Here is a 19,605-nt window from a genome sequence, read left to right as displayed (position 1 = left end):
AGTGCTCAGTCACCCACACAGTAAAGAAGTTCTTCCACATATTCAGTTGTGCATCACTTCCTGTGCATTAGTTTCTGCCCATTGCCTTTCTCATCTTATTGCTTGGCTCCACCAAGAAGGACCTGGCTCCATCTCCCTGGCACCCATCCTTTAGATATTTATACACATTAATACGGTCCAATCTCAGTCATTTCATCTCAAGGCTGAACAAGCTCAGCTTCTTCAGCCTGTCCTCGTAAGAGAGATGCTCAGACAACCTTGTTGCCCTCTGCTTGACCTGCTCCAGGAGCTCCATGTGTCCTTGTACTGAGGAGCCCAGAACTGGACACAGCACTCCCGACGTGGCCTCACCAGGGCTGAGTAGAGGGGCAGGGTCACCTCCTTCGACCTGCTGGCAATGTACCCCAGGGTATCACCGGGGTACATTGCTGGTATGTAACGCCCACTGGTTTCTAGGCCGCAGGGACCCTGCTGGCTCAGGCACAGCCCGCTGTGCCCCGGAACACCCCGGTCGGACACACCCGGGGCCCCTTGAGGGCCGCGGCCCCGGCGGCTCCGGCCCGGCCCGGCCTCCCCTCCCTCAGCGCGGCCTCCCTCCGCCAGGGGGCGCGCCCCTCCCCGGCGGCGAGCCCGGCCTCCCGCCCCGCTTCCCGCCCGGCCTCGGCGGTGGGGTGAGCGCGGCTCCCGCCCGGCGGCGCCCATGGCCGGCGTCATCCGGCGGCTGGATGAGGCCGTGGTGAACCGCATCGCCGCCGGCGAGGTCATCCAGAGGCCGGCCAACGCCATCAAGGAGATGATCGAGAACTGGTAACGCGGGGACGGCCCCTCCCGCTGCCCGGCCGCGCTGCGTGGGGCGGGGGGGCTCTGCCGGGGCTGGCCCCGCGTCCCGGCCCCGCGTCCCGGCCCCGCGTCCCGGCCCCGCGTCCCGGTGGGCAGCCAGGGCCGAGCGGGAGCCCGGGTGCCGAGGAGGGGCGGTGCCTGCGTGTGCTCCTACGGGAAGCAGCTCCGCTTGGAAAGCCGCGTGTCTGTCTGCTTTTGTGTTCCGGCTTGTTTTGTCGTTGTTTGAGAAACTTGTGAATTGTCTGCTTTCGGTGCTAGGTTAAGGATTCATAGATTCATTTAGGTTGGAAAAGACCTCCAAGATCGCCAAGTCCAACCATTAAACCACCACTCCAAATGTACTGCTAAGCCATGTCCCTAAGCACCACGTCTCCAGGTATTTTAAATACCTCCAGGGTCAGCGACTCAAACACTTCCTTGGGCAGCCGTTTCTATGCTTGACCACCCTTTCTGTGACCACCCTAATATCCAATCCGAACCTCTCCTGGCACAAGTCCAGGCTATTTCCTCTTTACCCATCACTCGTTCCTTGGGAGCAGAGGCCAACCCCCACCTTGGTACAACCTCCTCTCAGGGAGGTGAGAGAAATAAGTAATTCCTTCTCAATAAGATCCCTCCCTGAGCCTCCTTTTCTCCAGGCTAAACGCCCCCAGCTCCTTCAGCTTCTTATCAGCCTTGTGCTCCAGACCCTTCCCCAGCTCTGTCACCCTTCTCTGGACATTCTCCAACCTCTCAATGTCTCTCTTGTAGGGAGGGGTTCAAAACTGTGCACAGGGTTTGAGGTGTGCCCTCACCAGTGCTGAGTATAGGGGACAATCACTGCCCTGGTGCTGCTGGCCACACTATTGCTGATACAGGCCAGGATGCCATTGGCCTTTTTGGCCACTTGGGCACTCACTGGCTCACGTTCAGCTAGCTGGTAGAGCAGTACCCCCAGGTCCTTTTCCACATGGCAGCTTTCCAGCCACTCTTCCCTCAGCCTGGAGCACTGCATGGGGTTGTTGTCACCCAAGGGCAGGGCCTGGCACTTTATTTTGTTGACCCTCAAACCACTGGCTTCAGCCCATCAATCTGGCTGGTCCAGATCCCTCTGCAGAGCCTTCCTACCCTCCAGCAGATCAGTGCTTCTGCCCAACTTGGTGTCATCTGCAAACTGAATAAGGCTACACTCAATCCCCTCATCCAGGTCATGGATAAAGATATTAAACAGAGCTCTGGGGTTGAAATTGCTTTCTTTGTTTCTGCAGTTTGGATGCTAAATCTACGAGTATCCAGGTAGTAGTTAAAGAAGGTGGTCTGAAGTTCATCCAGGTTCAAGATAATGGCTGTGGTATCAGAGTAAGTAAACAAAGTTGACAGGTGTATGCTGCTGTTTGATACTACCTTTTAAAAATTATTTCAATTTACAAGTGTTTCTGATCTTAAAAAAACTCGGAAAGTGATTGTTGCTTGTCCCTTTCACATAGAAAGAAGATCTCGACATCGTATGTGAGAGATTTACTACGAGTAAACTGCAAAAATTTGAAGACTTGGCTAGCATTTCTACATATGGTTTTAGGGGCGAGGTAAGCTCTTCATCAAGGTTTTGAAACTGTTCATTGCTGTTATTCTGCTGTAGTGGGTTCTGCATAGTATCACATTCCCAGTACTCTTTACAGAAGCTTCTGTTTGCTGAGAGAGTCTGCCACGTGAATATAGTTCAAAATACATGTCAAGATTAGGTGAATGCCTATAGGGAGGTATATATTCTTTTTGCATTCTGGAATAAGATTTTTTTTAATTGAAACAAAGCCTCTCTTCTCAAATGATGATTCAAGAATGTACAGGTAAAAGACAGTGGAGGATTTGAGTGGGAGGTGAATCTTTGATGTCAGACATTTGTCTAAATGCCACACTTAAAAGTAAATGTGCAAAATGTACAGTGGTGTTTGCTGCTAGACAAGGTTAGTGTCTCTGACCCGCAGATGTACTGGTTCTTCATACTCTCACAGACTGTATCTAAACTCTGGAAGAACAGTCAAGGATGAGTTTAGCTTTTCCCTAATGAATAAGATATATGAGTGTCTGTCCTGTGCTCATATACATAGATGCTCACATGCTCCAGAGAGCAGACTGCTTGGGTCCTCTCCTCACACACTTTCAACATAATCATCTCCACAGCCAGTGGAATCTGATCCTGAGACTGGTTTCATCTGTGTAGACATGTCCAGTGAGTTTTCCAGGAAAACCATTGTCACCTAACGTTGTAATATTACTTACAGTCAAAAGAAGAACTTGGGCAGGAGTGAGAGAGCAGCAGCTAAAATCTTCCAGCTGCTTTCTAGTTAACATGAAAAAGAAAAAGGCACAACTGTAATAATTTTGCAAATTTCTTTTAGTTTTGCTACACGTTTAACCACTTGCATCATCAAGATAAAATATTAGGGAAGCCAGAACAATCTCCTGGATAAAATTACTGGAAGTTTAGTATTATAGATACTAAAATTTGTTTAAGCTTTACTCACCTGCAATTTCCTTGTAAAGATTTTTATTAATTACTTGCTAGTGGTATATTGAAATTTAGTGATGGTGTTTAAGGTGTGGACATGCCTCAGCATTGTGCAGAGCAAGGTTTACAAAGATGTTTTCTCTTTTCCTAGGCCTTGGCTAGCATCAGTCATGTTGCCCATGTCACAGTAACAACTAAAACAGCTGATGCAAAGTGTGCATTCAGGTATGCTGCCTATTACCCTGGTGACTTCTGCTGCATGCAATAACAGATGTATCAGTTTCAGAGCTCCTGTTATGGAGGAGGGTTTGGTAAGGACAGGTGTCAAAAAGACTTGGAATGTGACAAAATGTATTTTTTTCAAATTGTAAAGGTAAGCTTTAGCTTAATAATGTATTTTAAAATTGATGGAGGTAGCGTGGGGAGGCAGGAAATCTTGAAAGAACTTCTATTTCAGTAGCTAATGTAGGTTAAACATTTGTTTTTCTACATTTCAGAATAATAAATTGCATGTATATTACGGGCATCATGTCTAGCAAATTTCACAAGTCTCAGCACAGGAACTTGCACTTAGTTTGTTATCTTACCTTTATGATGTGATATGTGCTTTATCCTATCCAAAAAGAATTTTGGATAGTCTTTTGAAAACTTAATCTAAATTATAAGCTTTTCCATTAATTTCTTAACTACCTTTAAGAAAAGGGAGTGGAAACAGAGATGTTCTGGATCTTGGTTTTTCAAAAGATTGTGCAACTGTGGCCTTTCTTGCATTAAGCATTCAGGGTATATTAGAGGGAAATAAAAAGTATATGCTTTGAATTTATGGATCATTATAACTTTGTTAGCTGAAAGACCTCTATGGGTCACAAATCCCTTATGCTCAAAATCCTGTTAGTGTCAAAGAAAACAGGTCTTTGACTAAAGTCAAGAATTTCTTGTTAGCATAATTGAAGTGTAAAATCTTGTGGAATAATTGTTATTAGGCTGTGTCTAGCTACTAAAGAAAGAAAAAAATGCAGTAATCTTGCCTTTGGAGGAAAAGTCTCAGTAATAGAATTTCAAAATGCATATGCCATGATCTGCCTCCTTTCCTCTGCTATTATTCCCTTTCTCCCACTTCCCCTCTGGCTCTTACAATCAATGAAGACAGTTTTGCTCTAGCAGAAAGGTGGAGGAAGCTAATACTCAGTGTCCCAAATGCTTTGCTGGGAAGATTGTGACAATGATGGGATTTCTTTTGTTTTCATCCTCTGTTTTCATCTGTCCATGTCTGCCCTCCTGTAAATCTGGATGACTGACAACTTCTTATTTTCTTCCTAGAGCTACTTACAGTGATGGAAAAATCAAAGCCCCTCCGAAGCCCTGTGCTGGAAACCAAGGAACTCAGATCACAGTAGGTTTTTGTGCCTGTTCTCTCTTGTTCCTTTTCTGTTCCCCTTGCACCAATTACGTTGTGAGGCACATGACAGTATATACTCTCTGAAGTTGCAGTTTGTTAGGTGAACCTAGGGAGTTAAGGAATACACTGAAATTTGATTTTTCATAAACCAAAGTATTCTCAGAAAATTTATATATAAAATAATAATTAACAGGATGGATTTCAATTAATTCTGTAGTAAGAGAGAATTTTAAAAATTGTTTTTAATTGTGAACTTTTTCTTTGTAGGTTGAAGATCTTTTTTACAATGTAAATACAAGAAGGAAGGCTTTAAAGAATCCAAATGAGGAATATGCAAAAATACTAGAAGTTGTTAGCAGGTAAACTAAAATAGGAGACTCTCAGTTTTATATGCTGCCATGGGGAGTACTGGGGTTCTTCAGAGGGACTAGCAACTGTGTGTTTGGTGTCATTTTGTTGTTGGTGGTGGTGATTTTATGTTTTTTTTTAACTATTTGTTAGTATGCAGTGTCAGATAACAGTCAGTCCAATTTGATGTGAAAAATCCAGATAGGAAGTAGTGTATTCTGTCTATTAATTATTTGTAGGAATTCCAGCAAATAAATGGTGATGGACTTGAATGAGTGAACTTTAAATGTACCTGGGCTGAATAGAACTAATGTAAAAAGTGCTCAGGAGCATTGAGATTTGGCTGAATACAGAAAAGCTGAATGGCAACTTCACATCCCTAAAAAGGAGTAATATTTTAGCTCTTGGATATTCCCTTCCTAGACCCCTCGGTTGCTCTTTTGCTACTACTGCAGTCTTCCATAGAGTGCAGAGGTCTTGCAAGCAGGATCTGCACAATTTCAGCAAAAGAACTGCTTTATGCTTTCAGAAGACACAAAAGGTAGCAGAGAGAAGCAAGGCTGTATACCAAGGTTTAGCCTATTCCCTAAATGAACTATTCAGGAGTCTCTACTGGCTCAGGTAGACTTCAGCCAGGAGGTGGAGGGTCAGATCCTGCTGCTCTGTCAAACAGGATGATTTGAAGTCTTGCTGAGTTACAGCCCTCCAGCTCATTGGTTGTTCTTTCTCATTAGGATTTTTCTATTACTTAATTTTGGGGGTTGTTTTTTGTCTTGAGTTATTGAGTTCACAGTCACAGCAATCTTTGGTCTGCATTTTCACATTTCTCATCTTGCAAGGTTCTTTGGTGTGTTTTTTCTCACAGTGCAGTATTTTCCCTAGAAATTTGAGCCAGGATTACACAGCTGTAGTGTATCAGATCTCAGCTGTGGGATCACAGATAGCTGAACTGTCTGGGTAGGGGAAGTTAGAAGGGTGGTCCAGCCATTATCCAGATGCTTTTCCGTAGTAGTTGAAACTTGATTTTGTTATACTGAGGATCTTTTGATGGGGTTTTTAGTTAAACCGGTTCAGTGAAACTGAAAAAACTGGTCTGTAGAAGTTGATCCTTGAATTTCCTATGGTTATAGTCGAGTTCTAAATAGGACGCACTTTTTTTAAATTTTTTTTTTTTTAAAGCTATTCAGTTTGCGAAAGCTCAGCTTGGCTCAAATTGCATTACTGTCTAACAGGAAGTGAAATTGCTTGCCCCCATTACTAGCTGCTTTTCACCAGTCAAGGGAAACAATTACCTTTTGTTCCACATACTGCACACTTACCTTTACCTGTTTTTCAGGTATGCCATCCATAACTCAGGCATCAGCTTTTCAGTTAAAAAGGTGCGTAGATAAAGTTTTCGAACTTTGCTGTGTGTCTGTATGTGCCTGTGTGTATATATACATAATGTGTATATCTGAAAATGCCAGAAAATTTGCACTGTGTCTTTTGCAACAGGATCAGCACAGAGAGCCCTTCCCTTATAATGAAATGTTGAAGGGTGTGTTGGTGCAGTTTGGATAGAAAGCACATCAGTTAGAAGTAAACAAGACAAAAATATATTTGTCAGGAGTTTGGAGGATTCTGTGGTCGATGGTATATTTGGTTTAGCTTTATGTGTTGTTTCAGCTTCTCTGGAGAGCCTGATTACTAAGTGCTGTATGAAAGAGGCTGGGGTAGATTATCTTTGTTCTGTGCCATTCTTGATAATTACTGAGTTCAGTAAATAAAGTGTTTCTCACTTTCCAGGGGGGAGTTACTAGCCTCAGTGGGTCTGACGTGCTCTAGCTGATCTTGTAAACATGTGCCATTTACCATCCATTGCTTTTCTGAACATGAATAAGTAAATAATACAAAACAATATAATGATGTTCTGTTATTCCCTGTAGTTTTTTTTAGAAATGTTATTGCTTGAATTGATTGATACTCATTCCTGCTCCCTTTAGCAAGGTGACACCGTGTCAGATGTTAGAACCTTATCCAATGCCTCAACAGTGGACAACATCAGGGCCATCTTTGGAAATGCTGTTAGCAGGTACATTGATGTCAAATTTCCTTTTGATATGAGGCTTTCCAGTGAATCACCCTCCCTTTTCTCTTTAAAGACCATGGGCTTATGATAACCTTTCTTGCTTCCTTCATGGTTAATTTCAGAGAAGAGGGAGTGCTGCAATCAGAGAGCTCTTCCTTCTTTTCAGAATGTGTGCCTTTTTTTTGTGCACCGAAGGGAGAGGAAAGTTACAAAGTTATTCCTTTAATGCACTGAAAAGGAACCATCTGCTTGTAACTTTCTCTGCTCATGTAAAAGCAGCAAGCTGAACCTGTGTTCTCTACAAGTCTCGGCCTCTTCCTATACCATGAACATCTTACCTCTTCTTACTGTCTGCTACCTGATAAATTTGGAAGCTACTCATATTGTTTTTTTTGAAATATTATGGTTTCTTATTTTGACAAAAGCTACATTAGTTGAAGCTGTGTAAATCAGATAGAAAAATGAAAAAACTAAAAGATCATCTTTTGAAGATGTATCTGCCATTTTAGAAAAAATTCTCTTTATGAGACTTTCAGCTGTGAAGAATCCATTGTATGTATTTGTCCCATGAACAGCTGGGTGTCACTTTGATTCTGTTCTGTCACTGACTGAAGTCAAGCTTCACATTTAATGGATGTAACTTCTAATTCATGAAAACAGTTTAGGAAGCACAGCAAAATAGAGAGGCTGTGAAGTAATGAGGTTTGCAGTGTTACATGTATTTCTTTGCTGTGCATTTGTTTTTTTCTACTATGGATAGTAGCTCATTTGATAATGATTTCAAAGTAAATGTTTTGATAATTTCTTTTCAAACAGCAATCTACCCAGTTTAAGATGGTGTTAAGAACTGAACACAAATAAAAATGGCACTTGATAGATATATATTGAGGATAAATTGGAAATAAGTAGCCCTTAAGTCTGTTCTGTGTTAACTTTAGAAGCTGGCATAATGCCTTCCTAGAAAGCTGTGCTCACAAAGTGCTGAAGTGGATTTTCCTTGACTAATGTATTATTAAAATTATTAAAACTGTTATGAAAATAGTTAACATTAGGATCTATGTGCATGAGCAAGAGAGTTTTTACATTTTAATGACTTCTTAACAGACCACCAAGACATATTAGACTGATAATAGTGGACAAAGTAGTCCAAAAAAAAAGTGTTCTTCCTTGGCTGCAGACAATTTTGAAGGGTTCTTGTCAATCACTGTCCATGACTTAAACAATGAAATGCATACTGGAATTAACAATAGATTATAATGCTTTGGATATTGTGATATGTGACAGTATTAAAAAGATAATGGAGGTAATTTTACAGATTCCAACCACACAACATTACCTGTTTATACTTAAGAAGAGGAAATGATGCAGTTTAGGTTAAATAATTACCATGTCCCTCAAATAATTCTAATGTTTTCATTAACTGTGATAGAAGATGTATCAGTATATGAAGTAGTGAGACTTGAGTAATAGGCCCTAAGCCAAAGTTGACCTTTAGATGAACCTTCCAACCATATGTTATATGATATTTGTATCTGCTCATTACCAAAATATGCATGATCATTAGCAAAATATGTAGTGTGATAAGAACATATTTTTCTTTCCATATTTAGAGGATGGACAAGGCCATGAAATCAGACATCTGACATTGTTTGGAGGTATATGGACAAAGCCAACTCCCTTGGTTCCTCCTTGAGCCCTGGCCAGGCTTTGGGTGGAACCCAAGAGGAGAATGAAACCAGATGTTTCTGCATTAGAATTATGTGAGCATTTTATTCAACAATATAAAAGCTGGACCCTTTCCCAGCAAAGGTGGAGTCTTCACCTGTGTGTGGTGAAGACACCCTGTGATGACACACTGTGTAGGATTTCCCAGTTACCAGGAGTGGTTCTCCAGTCCTTTGCTGTGACCAGGGCTCCTCAGCTGATGTGTGTATCTGGATGATGGTAAAGTGTTAGGGGAACTGGTGATATATCTTCTTAATCTTCTATAGTAATGATTAGGCGCATTACTTTTATTATCCTTCTGTAATTTTTTGCCATTTTGAATTGTAGTTAATTACACTCTTCCCTTAAAGTTGGTGCCTGTGTCTTTTGTGCTGACCCTGCCAACTGGCAAAACAGAATATCATTGCTTGTGAGTACTGTTTAAAATTTATATCAACAGAAGAATTAATCTTTTTGTTCGTGTTTCTGTCAAACTTAATAGGGAACTCATAGAAGTGGGCTGTGAAGATGCAAATCTGGCCTTTAAAATGAAAGGTTACATCACGAATGCAAACTACTCTGTGAAGAAATGTGTATTTTTGCTCTTCATAAACCGTAAGTTTAAAAAAAAGCCAGCATTTCGTACAGTCATATGTTGCTTACATAATCAAAAGAACAAAACTTTCTGATGACCTACAAAGTGCATAAGCATTCTTAAAAACAATTTTAAGAATAAATATTACAGTTAATTGTAAATCTTAAAAGTGTTTTTCAATTTGTAATGTGCATCACACTTGGCACTGTATTTAGTGGAAAACAGCTAAGACTGGACCTAAAGAAGCTTTGGTGTACCGAGGTTATGGCTTTGTCCTGCCAGCTTACACAGATTGATTTCTCTTCTGTAGCAACACTGGCATGGGTTGACTGTATGAAGTAATGAAAGGTAGCCTGGTTATTTCAGTATTTGTGGGAAAAAATACCTTTAAGGGTAAAACATGTTGAGAAAAATACTGTCTATTCCTGAGTTTATATGAAGCATAAATAGGCCCTGGGGGAAAATGAGTATAACAGACTCCCTTTGAAGGCACAAAGATTGGAGATGTTTGTCAGAAGGAGGAGCTGGGCACTGTGCAGGCTGTGGTGGCTCCTTGGAAACAGCGCTGTGTTCTGTGTTTCAGATCGGTTGGTAGAGTCAGCCGCTATGCGCAAAGCCATAGAAACTGTGTACGCTGCTTATTTGCCAAAAGGCACCCACCCATTCCTATACTTAAGGTAAAGTAGTAGGAAGAAGTAGCCTTTTAATACTGTCCTGTAGGATAGAACTAGGGTGAGTAGGTTTAGAAGGACATTTCTGTTCCTCATGTTAGTGTTAAACATTGCACGGAGCTAATTAATCTCCAGGCAGGAGATAATTAAATAACATTAAGGAAATCCTAAGCAGACAGGCCTTATTTTTAGCAGTAGTGAGTATCTAATTTCAGCTGAAGTCCTTTCCTATTAATTCATGAGACACCGCAAGTAAAAGATATTTCTAAAAGTGGGTTTTTGTAGTTGTACAATGCAGAGGTTGATTTAAGCTTACCTATGTAAGCTCATTTTGGTGAGGGATTTTGGATTATGTTTTAATTATCTAAACAAGTCTAACTGTAGTATAACTTCAGCAGGTTTCATGATCATTTTGACTTCTTTGTGTGGAATAACATTCCCAAGCTTGACAAATGTGAACCAATTTTTGATTTCTGTGCCATCCATGGGATATTTTAGATTAACTTCTTTTAAAACATTTTGCAGCCTGGAAATAGCCCCCCAGAATGTAGATGTGAATGTGCATCCTACAAAACACGAGGTCCATTTTCTTCATGAAGACAGTATTCTGGAGCGTGTGCAACAACACGTAGAGAGCAAGTTATTGGGCTCTAATTCCTCAAGGATGTACTTCACTCAGGTGAGGACATCTATGTAGTGATGGCAGTTCTGCATTATTTTAATGATCAGGGATAATTTACTCTGTTCAATAGTAAAATCTTTGCAGATATGGCACTTATCAGTGTTGTAGTGGTACCTTTAGATCTTTGCTCTGTTTCAAGTTACTTTAATATACCACTGATAACAATATGGCAAAAGAGAGGAGAAAAACTATGAGAACATTTTAAGTACATTTCTGTCAAGTACCTGATTAGTTGTCTTAATTTTATATTAGCCTTCACATGTGGTAAATTGTTTTTTTTTTATTCTGTCCTGGTTTATGTGAAGAAGATGTGATTGAAGAAACTGTTCTGTGTATTTGGTAACATTTTGGATTTAATCTTAGCAGAAAAAAAGTCAAGAAGATACTCTACTCTCTCTTTATGTGAAGCATAGCATAAGAATTACTATAATTTTTATACAAACTAATTTCCTTGTGATTTTTTTTTTACATTTAAGATTTTTTATTTTGAGACAGGAATGGTAACTATTGATTTTAACGGCCAAGATGATGACATTCACTCCATGTGGATAGCAAGTGCAAAGCTTGTGGCCTTTTAAGCAGTTGACAGTGTGTTGCTGGGGGTTTCAAATTTGCCTCTGGGCAGTAAGATAAAGTGAGAAGTGTGACTAATCTTTCTAATTCTTCTTTTCTTGTTGTTCAATCTCTTCTCTTTGCTTCCTCATGTCTGAATGAAGACATTGCTTCCAGGGGCTGACTGCTCTTCCAGTGAGGTTGTAAAACCAGCAGCAAACTCTTCAGTGGTCACCAAGGGAAGCAGTGATAAAGTTTATGCACATCAGATGGTCCGCACTGATTCCCGAGAGCAGAAACTGGATGCTTTTCTTCAGCCAGTGAACAACCCCCTGAGTGCAGGCACCACTGAAGTGACAGCAGAGGTTGATGCAGGACCTCCAAAGGGTGCAGAGAGGCCCCAGGATGCTGAAATGGAAGAAGTCAGTGACCTGGTTGAAATGGTTGGTGTTCAGGAGGATGCAGTGCAGCCAGAGAGTGGACACTTGTTCCCTGAGACTGTGCCTTCTAGGTAGGTCCCACCTTTCCTGAACTGGGGCAAGGCTACCTATTTATTTCATGGCATAGCTCTGAAACTATAGATTTTTCTGATCTCTTTGGGGTTCTTCTTTTACAGGAGGGAAAAATTATCAAGAATAACTTCATGATGTTTTATTGAGAAATTAAACCTAATCTCTGAACTGTAAATCATATAACTTGTGATAAATTTTGTGACTGGAATAGTGTTTCTATGCATACTGAAAGGCAGGAAGGAGTGTAAATGGTGGCATTAGTTTAGGGAGATCATGCTGGTCTGTCTCTTTCTGGAACCCTTCCTTTTGTGAGGGCTAGAAACTATATCACTGAAATTGACAGGCATTTCCCTAGTAAAAGCTAAAGTGCTATAAATTTTTTATAGCTCCTGTAGAAGATGTTACAAGAGGCCAACGTCTTCTGAGGGAATCTGATTCCCTCTCCCCAGTATTACAGAAAAATGGGTATGGGAAAAAATTGTTAGAAATAGGAACATTTTTGATGTGTCCTTTCGAGCCAAATTTGCTTGGTGCTTAAGCAACAGCTGCCTAACGTGATTGGTATTAGTGTCACAAATTCTCCTAAAATTCTGAACTACCCTTTCCTAACAAATTATTCCTCAGAAGCAAAATAAAACTGTCTTTCTGGGAAACTGTGTGCATTTCCGGTGTTAACATACAGCATGTGAATTGTGCATCTCATCTGTTGCTGTGTTTGGCTTAAGTGATAGGAGAATTTAACATAATTCCTTTTGTTTTGGTATTGTAGGAAGAGACCACGGGAAGACATGGATGTAGAATTGGAGAAAGATGACACCAGACAGGACATGACTGCTGCCTGCACCCCTAGAAGAAGAATTATCAACTTGACCAGTGTGTTGACTCTCCAGGAGGAAATTAGTAGCCAGGCACATGCAAGTAAGCATGACTTGTTTCTCAAAATTACTGTTATTCCACCGCTAAATATGACTGATCAAAGTGGGAAAAGGTATTTAAAAGGAGGCCCAGGGAGCTTACTGTGCTGCTAAGCAAGTTTTTAAGAAAAACTTGCTTTTTATTATTTTTATTTTTATCCATTCCACTGAAATGGTGAGACTTATGAAATACTCTCTTTTTTGTTAAGAGTTGTTTTAGACAAAGGTAAAAGGTTTGTGAATCTTTCTAGGGTGTTTCCCTGTTAACTCAGTTGCCTCTGAAGGCAAGTTACACTGACTCATACCCTTATTATTCATATCTCTAAATGCTAGGAATCTTACATTCCAGGGCTTTTGTTGGATTTATTTTGATTTTTCTGGTTGTAAGAATTGGGGATGCTCCACACAGACATCTGTAATAAGTAACTTTTCTATAAATTGATAAGAATCTTAAAGTTTAGAAAGCATGAGCTTTTACTTTATTTGTGCTTCAGTAAACATTTTGCAGAAGACTGCTAATTCTAACCCAATAATTCCATATCTGACGGTCACTGTTTAAATATTGAAATCAAAGAGTTGTCTCAGAACCTTAAAATACCCAAAAATATCTCAAAATTCATGATAAAACTTGTGAAGCTGCCTGAGGTTGTGTATCATCTTCACATCTGTAAGAAGTACCTAAAAGAGACTTTGGGAAGAGAGAAATCTTTTCTGGGTCTGTTACATTCCTTTAGAAAACATAGCAGTGGAATTAGTGAAATTAGCACAGTGCTTTGTACATGCTGTGACTGCAGTGCCAAACATCTGTAATAAGGCTTCTCCCAAGGATGGCAACTAGTGAATTTTTTTTTGTGGAATGTCTGAAAGGAACCCTTTTATGAAATCTGACTTCTTATACCTTTCCCAGTCTTCTCACTTATACATATTAAAAAAACATTTTGTAAGAGAAATAAAAGAAATTATGAAAAAAAATATTATGGACCTATTCTACCACACCTCTAGAATTTACTTTGATAATACCTAGATTGTGTTGCAAAGCTGGTTTACACCTGCAGTTTTTTCACCAATCTCCTGTGGCTGGAAAATAATTTTGGAAGGCTATTCAAACAAAGGAACTTTAATTTTTTTTTTCTAATTTGCATTTGTAGTTTAAATGTTAAATAACTCTTCTCCCTTACACTTTAATAGTATGAGTATGCATAAAAAATATTAATATTTCAAAACTTTTGAATAATTGGTCATACAAGGACATAAGAAGAAGCAGGGGTGTAAGAGTCACTGAACAGTATCTGAGACTTTCATGCTAAAAAGACACAATCCACTCAACTAAATAAATGAGGGCAGGGTTGCAACTATGAAATTACAGTCTTTTGTTTCTTCCCCACCTCTCTGTTGTTTCAGAACTCCAGGAGATGCTGCATGAGCACTCATTTGTTGGTTGTGTCAGTCCTCAGTGGGCTCTGGCCCAGTACCAGACAAAACTGTACCTTCTCAACACAACAAAACTCAGGTAAAAGAGTCATTACACCTGTTGGCAGCTGAAACAAGCAACAATTGTGAAGCTAATTAGAAGAAGGAAGGCAATGACAGGGAAAAGAACATTGTTCTCTTGTTGCCTGTATGAAAAGTCATGAGGATAAAGATTAAGCAGTCCATTCAGAACAGTGGGAACAAGTCTGGCACACTTGGGAAAAGCTGCAGGGAATCAGTGTCATTAAAATGCCAACTGCTGTATTGTGTGCTCACAGACAGTGGGAAGGGAAGGGCTTTTTCTTGCTTCATGATGATCTAGATCACCTATGATCATCCTCGTGATTCGCTGCAGGATCATCTACAGCACATTGTATAAAGCAGAGGCTTCAGAAAATTGCTGGAAAACATTGTATCCAGTTGGGTTAAAGAGTATCTGCAGGACATGATTGTTACCTGAAATTTGTCATTTTGCCTGTGCCAGCCTTACAGGCTCAGCTGCATAAATTTTTGTAACAAGTCAGAGAATAGAGTTGAGATGGTCATGTCCATTAATTTCCAAGTTCCTTTGCATTTCTTACAGTGCTGTAAAGGAGTAAAGAAGTTGAAATATAAATTATCAGGGAATAAATTGATAGGGATTGGATACTTGAGTATGTAACCTTTCTGCACCAGTGTGGCTGATGATGTCAGAAACCAAGAAATAGATTTAATTGTAAATATCTAGATAATGCAGGTGAACCCCTAAACTCTTCAGTTAAAGTAAGACCATTATAAATAAGACTAGATATGGATATCTGATGTTTCCAGGATGATCCTTACTTTCCCCTCTTAATTATGGTAACTTGGAGATATGCAGTCCTGTCCATATAATTACTTTTTGTGCTTCAATTTAGCCAAGAACTCTTCTACCAGATACTTATTTATGACTTTGCAAACTTTGGAGTCTTAAGGTTGTCTGTAAGTATACTTCTACATTATATCCTATAGATTTTTTTTAAATGTATTTAAATATGTCTGTCCTTTCAGACAAATGCATAGTTTAGGTTGCACAGTCAGGTTGGCTTTTATCCATTACAGGAACGTTGTTTTGTTTCTCAGTAAGAACAGAATGTAGAAAACTTAGGAATTTTGTAGCTGCTACTGTTAAATTGTCATCCTGCCTGCTTGTTATTAGTGTCAGTTGTAGTTATTCCACAAGTTTTGCTGTTGCTCATTGCATTGGGACAAATAATTAATTTGAATATACAATCAGCAGAAATACAGTGTTGATTGCCAGTGTTTATCCTGTAAAATATCACAGTGCTCAGTGGGATTGTGGATGGCAGAAAAAGAAGAAAGAAATTCATAATTCATATATTTTTATCCTGGTTACTTATTACTGGTTAAACAGAACTGTTAGTTCTGCAGGCCAGAAATAGTGTATTACAATTAATTAGTATGTGAAGGAAGAAGTTACAGCCTTCCAATAGAGTGTGCTGATCATTAAACAAAGTTTTGCCTTCTTCATTTTCAGGAGCCAGCTCCTTTATATGAGCTTTCAATGCTTGCTTTAGAAGATCCTGAAAGTGGCTGGACAGAAGAAGATGGCCCAAAAGAAGGGCTTGCTGAGTACATTGTGGAGTTTTTGAAAAAGAAGACTGAAATGTTGAAAGATTATTTCTCTCTTGAAATTGATGAGGTGACTGCAGCTATTACTTCTGATAGTAAATAGATGGTGGACTTGGAATTATGTTATGTATATGGTTGGATTAGATCTTAAAGGTCTTTTCCAACCTAAATGATTCCATAATTTTACATTTTGGTGACAGATGACTGCAGTAGTTTGCTTGCAGTGCTTACCATCACTAAGAACTAGTTCCAGTAAGATTTTAGGTGGCATAACCCTTTCATTTAAAATGCTCAGGACTTGCTGCATGTAAGAAGGTTGCTACACAGTTTCTACTTAATTAGTTACCACAGTGGGTCCTTGCTCAGGCACGGTCATCCTGGAGCACATGGCATAGGATTGTGTTCAGATGGTTCTTGAATATCTGCACTGAGGAAGACTCCACAGCCTCTCTGGGCAATCCATAATTCAGTCATTGCTTCTATAACTAGAATGCAGACCTCTTAACCAACAAGGTGTGCATCTTAACCAGCTCTCAAGTCAGACAGGGCTGCAGCACCGCTGTGCTCTCAATGTGTCTTTTTTTGTGTGGCTTAAGGCATCCCTTACTTTATACAAAAGTGAACAGCTTCATCAAGCCCAGGCACTTCATTTGGATATTTGCCTGGGAAGTGGCATCTGTGTAACCTGGAGCTAGAGGAGAAGGTTGAATTCAGCCACTCCCTGAGCTGAGTGGCTTAATTCATGCCTTGTGAAATTAAACACCACCAATAACTCTCTTCAGGCAGTGTCTGCCTGGCTGACAGGGCTTTAAACACTTGTAAGGCTCACTGAGTTTGGTAAGAATCATTCTTAAAATACATAAGAGCTTTGGTGCATTTACTGCAAAAAAGAACTTTTTTCTTTTTTTTTAACTGACCCAGCAGTATTGCCTTGCAGGAAGGAAATCTTACTGGGTTGCCACTTCTGATAGACAACTATGTCCCACCACTGGAAGGACTGCCTATGTTTATCCTGCGCTTGGCCACAGAGGTACATTCTCTCAAGGATTTTATTAATGCACAATTACTTTTTTTACTTTAGGCAATTCCAGCCTGCCTTTTCAGTTTCTGGTGCAGCTTAAATGTACACATTCCAGATGCTGTTCTGTGGTTATTGATTAGTTATGCTTTGCTTTTGTATTCATAACTAATGACTGACTGAGCCTCTATTTTGATTTAAAAGCCTGCATTCCTACCCTCTTTTTTGATTCTATAACTTCACCTTACCAGGACAGAAATAGCCAACACATTAATATAAATTTTCCTTATTAAGAATCTCTGTATTATATAATTTTCCATATTAGGTCTCTGATACCCAGATTCTATAAAATTACTTTTTTTTTATTGTAACAGGTAAACTGGGATGAAGAAAAGGAGTGTTTTGAAAGCCTGAGTAAAGAACTAGCCATGTTCTACTCCATCAGAAAGCAGTATATAATAGAGGAAACCAACCCAACAAACTCTCAGGTACTAGAATACTGTAACTAGTTCTGTGACCAGAGAACTAACAACATACAGAAAACTTCTGCTCTTTCAGATGTAGACTTCTAATACCAGCTCTTTCAGGGAACTGAATCAAGTAGCAGTGTGGCAAGATTCTGAAAGAATGTGGCTTAAATTTTCTGAAGTATTATAGATCTTGAACCTTTTAGCTTTGGGCATTGCAGTGTACTTAATATTATTACAAGCATCCTTGGCCTCTGAGTTGGGAATGTATTTTTTATGGTGTATTTCTATAGAAGAATAAGGATGCATATAAATTACAAGTACTACCCAATTGTGTCTAAATATCTGCCTATTGATTAGTTAAGCTGACCCATTCTGCAAGTGACTTTACTTAGAAGCTTAGAAGTTACTGTATAGAATGAACTTTTCTAATACCAGCAGAATTTTACAATTGCTGTAGTCTTACATAGTAAAGTTTTTAAGGCATGCTCTCCTCTAGTTAAACAGAACCTCATTTTGTTTGTCCTTGTTTTCCTGTATTTCAGAGTGAAGAATCAGAGTCTGGTTCAACAACATGGAAATGGACTGTGGAACATGTGCTTTACAAAGCTTTTAGGACTCATCTTTTACCTCCTAAACACTTTGCAGAAGATGGCAACATTTTGCAGCTTGCTAACCTGCCTGACCTGTATAAAGTTTTTGAAAGATGTTGAGCAAGCAGTTATTAAAGACTGTTTTTATAGATAGACACCATTCAGTTTTCTTAGTAGAAGCTAAAGCTGGAATCTTGATAAAGGATAGAAAGAGGGGATTTAGTACCCTACTGAACTGCTAACATGTCAGTAAATCATCTATTTTACTTCTGTTGATCAAAGTATAAAAAAAATATTTTTGCTGTGTCTAACCCCAATGAAAATCCCTAAAATAAAATCTCCACTTAAACTCTGAGTTTCCCTATTAACCAGTCTGCTAACGGAATACACTTCTGCTGAAGAAAATATACTGGGTTAAGTGATTGTGGAAGAAAATGGAGCTTAATTTAGTTAAAATGTGAATGCTTTAACTTTGCTTGCCTCTGGAAATCAAACTGGGTTACCTGCATTCCTTTGTTTTAAGCATGAGGGTTGTCTGACAGTACTTGCAATAGGAGTGTACATGCAAAGGATTTAAAATCATCTGTTACTGCACAAGTTAGCCTTGCAATATTTCAGGGCCCTTGCAGAAATAAGGGAAATCCCTTCCCTTTTAATCAAAGAGTCAGAGAATAGAAATGGGAATGTCCTGGCAGATAGTAAATGAGCTCACACACATAATATTCATTGTCTCCTATTTAATGATTAGGGCTTGGGAGGTCTACTTCCTTTGCATAAAAAATGCAGGAAATCTTTCTTGCAAAGTATATTTTGAAGTTAAGATTGCAATAAACCATCAATCAAAACATTCTTGTCATAGATACATGACAAGCAGGTAATGGTATTACTTTGGTTAACAGCTTGCTTGGGCTATTTTTCCTTTTAAATCCTTGATCAGACCTGCTTCTTGAAACAAAACTTAAATCTCATTTTGAAGCCCAACAAAAAGAAAACCCAACACATTACAAAGAGCACAAAGCTGTCACAGTCATGTCAAGCAATTTAGTCCATTACCACGGGCCTTGACATGAACAATCACCTCACCTGTATATGAATCAAAATCAAACAGCTTTTTTAAGGAAAGACTGGTGGAAAGTTCTGGAGATGTAGCTAGGGCTACCCAAGGAGAGCAGAAATCCTGCCCAGGGAGGCAGGATTGAATAATAGTTTTTGTGTCAACTTCGCAGGTTTTACAGTAGGTTTGAGAGGAATGGGCAAAATTATTCCAGATTGAGTGTTTTAACTCCTTTCTATACTATAACATGCATTTTAGATTTACAGGAGACGCAGCTTCTCATGGCAGCAACCATAATTGTTTGGGGATGTACCAAAGGAAGTCACTTCCTTGGCAAATGACCCATGTATGAAAACATGGCATCTCAATTAACTCACTATGCAGAGCATCCAAGCCATACACTTGGGAAGAAAGGTGCTTATTTAGGAGAGGCTTGCAAAATCTTTACCTGACATCTGCCAATCACTATTCATGTCTGGTGTAACAAAATATCACCCCCCCCAAGGATTTTCTGTCACCAGTGCCTATGGTTTGTTCTGTTTTGCAATTTCTGTGTTAATCCCCTTTTTTCCAAGTACTGAACTGCAGGAGGAAGCAGGCTCTGAGAATAGGTTGAATT

At 39.6% G+C, this 19,605-nt stretch overlaps 1 protein-coding gene across 2 annotated transcripts; it reads left to right on the top strand.

The window, feature by feature from the left end:
• Positions 1-675: 675 nt before the first annotated feature.
• Positions 676-18,287, top strand: MLH1 (mutL homolog 1). 2 transcript variants are annotated; one of them, XM_058038457.1, is made up of 19 exons: positions 676-807; positions 2,088-2,178; positions 2,307-2,405; positions 3,480-3,553; positions 4,649-4,721; positions 4,995-5,086; positions 6,412-6,454; positions 7,058-7,146; positions 9,350-9,462; positions 10,026-10,119; positions 10,639-10,792; positions 11,512-11,858; positions 12,629-12,777; positions 14,175-14,283; positions 15,140-15,203; positions 15,760-15,924; positions 16,792-16,884; positions 17,247-17,360; positions 17,885-18,287. In XM_058038457.1, the coding sequence occupies exons 1-19, from the start codon at positions 701-703 to the stop codon at positions 18,050-18,052; spliced, it is 2,238 nt and encodes a 745-aa protein (XP_057894440.1). In that variant the 5' UTR covers positions 676-700; the 3' UTR covers positions 18,053-18,287. The 2 variants fall into 2 exon arrangements, with proteins under 2 accessions (XP_057894440.1, XP_057894449.1); XM_058038466.1 differs by lacking the exons at positions 676-807; positions 2,088-2,178; positions 2,307-2,405; ... (4 more) ...; positions 7,058-7,146; positions 10,026-10,119 and having other exon boundaries at positions 9,354-9,462.
• Positions 18,288-19,605: the final 1,318 nt, after the last annotated feature.

This window comes from Melospiza georgiana, chromosome 1 (genome assembly GCF_028018845.1).
Source record: "Melospiza georgiana isolate bMelGeo1 chromosome 1, bMelGeo1.pri, whole genome shotgun sequence".
In the NCBI taxonomy this organism is placed as follows: Eukaryota; Metazoa; Chordata; class Aves; order Passeriformes; family Passerellidae; genus Melospiza; species Melospiza georgiana.
The sequence above is the reverse complement of the archived record's forward strand: the minus strand, read 5'-3'. Positions and strand labels throughout refer to the sequence as shown.

What these genes read in the sequence shown, in the direction of transcription:
- MLH1 (XM_058038457.1), top strand. Translation starts at nt 701, where the DNA reads ATGGCCGGCGTCATCCGGCGGCTGGATGAGGCCGTGGTGAACCGCATC. An exon ending in CATATGGTTTTAGGGGCGAG is followed by an intron (nt 2,406 to 3,479) that starts GTAAGCTCTTCA and finishes CTCTTTTCCTAG; the next exon opens with GCCTTGGCTAGCATCAGTCA. An exon ending in CCTGAGACTGTGCCTTCTAG is followed by an intron (nt 11,859 to 12,628) that starts GTAGGTCCCACC and finishes TTGGTATTGTAG; the next exon opens with GAAGAGACCACGGGAAGACA.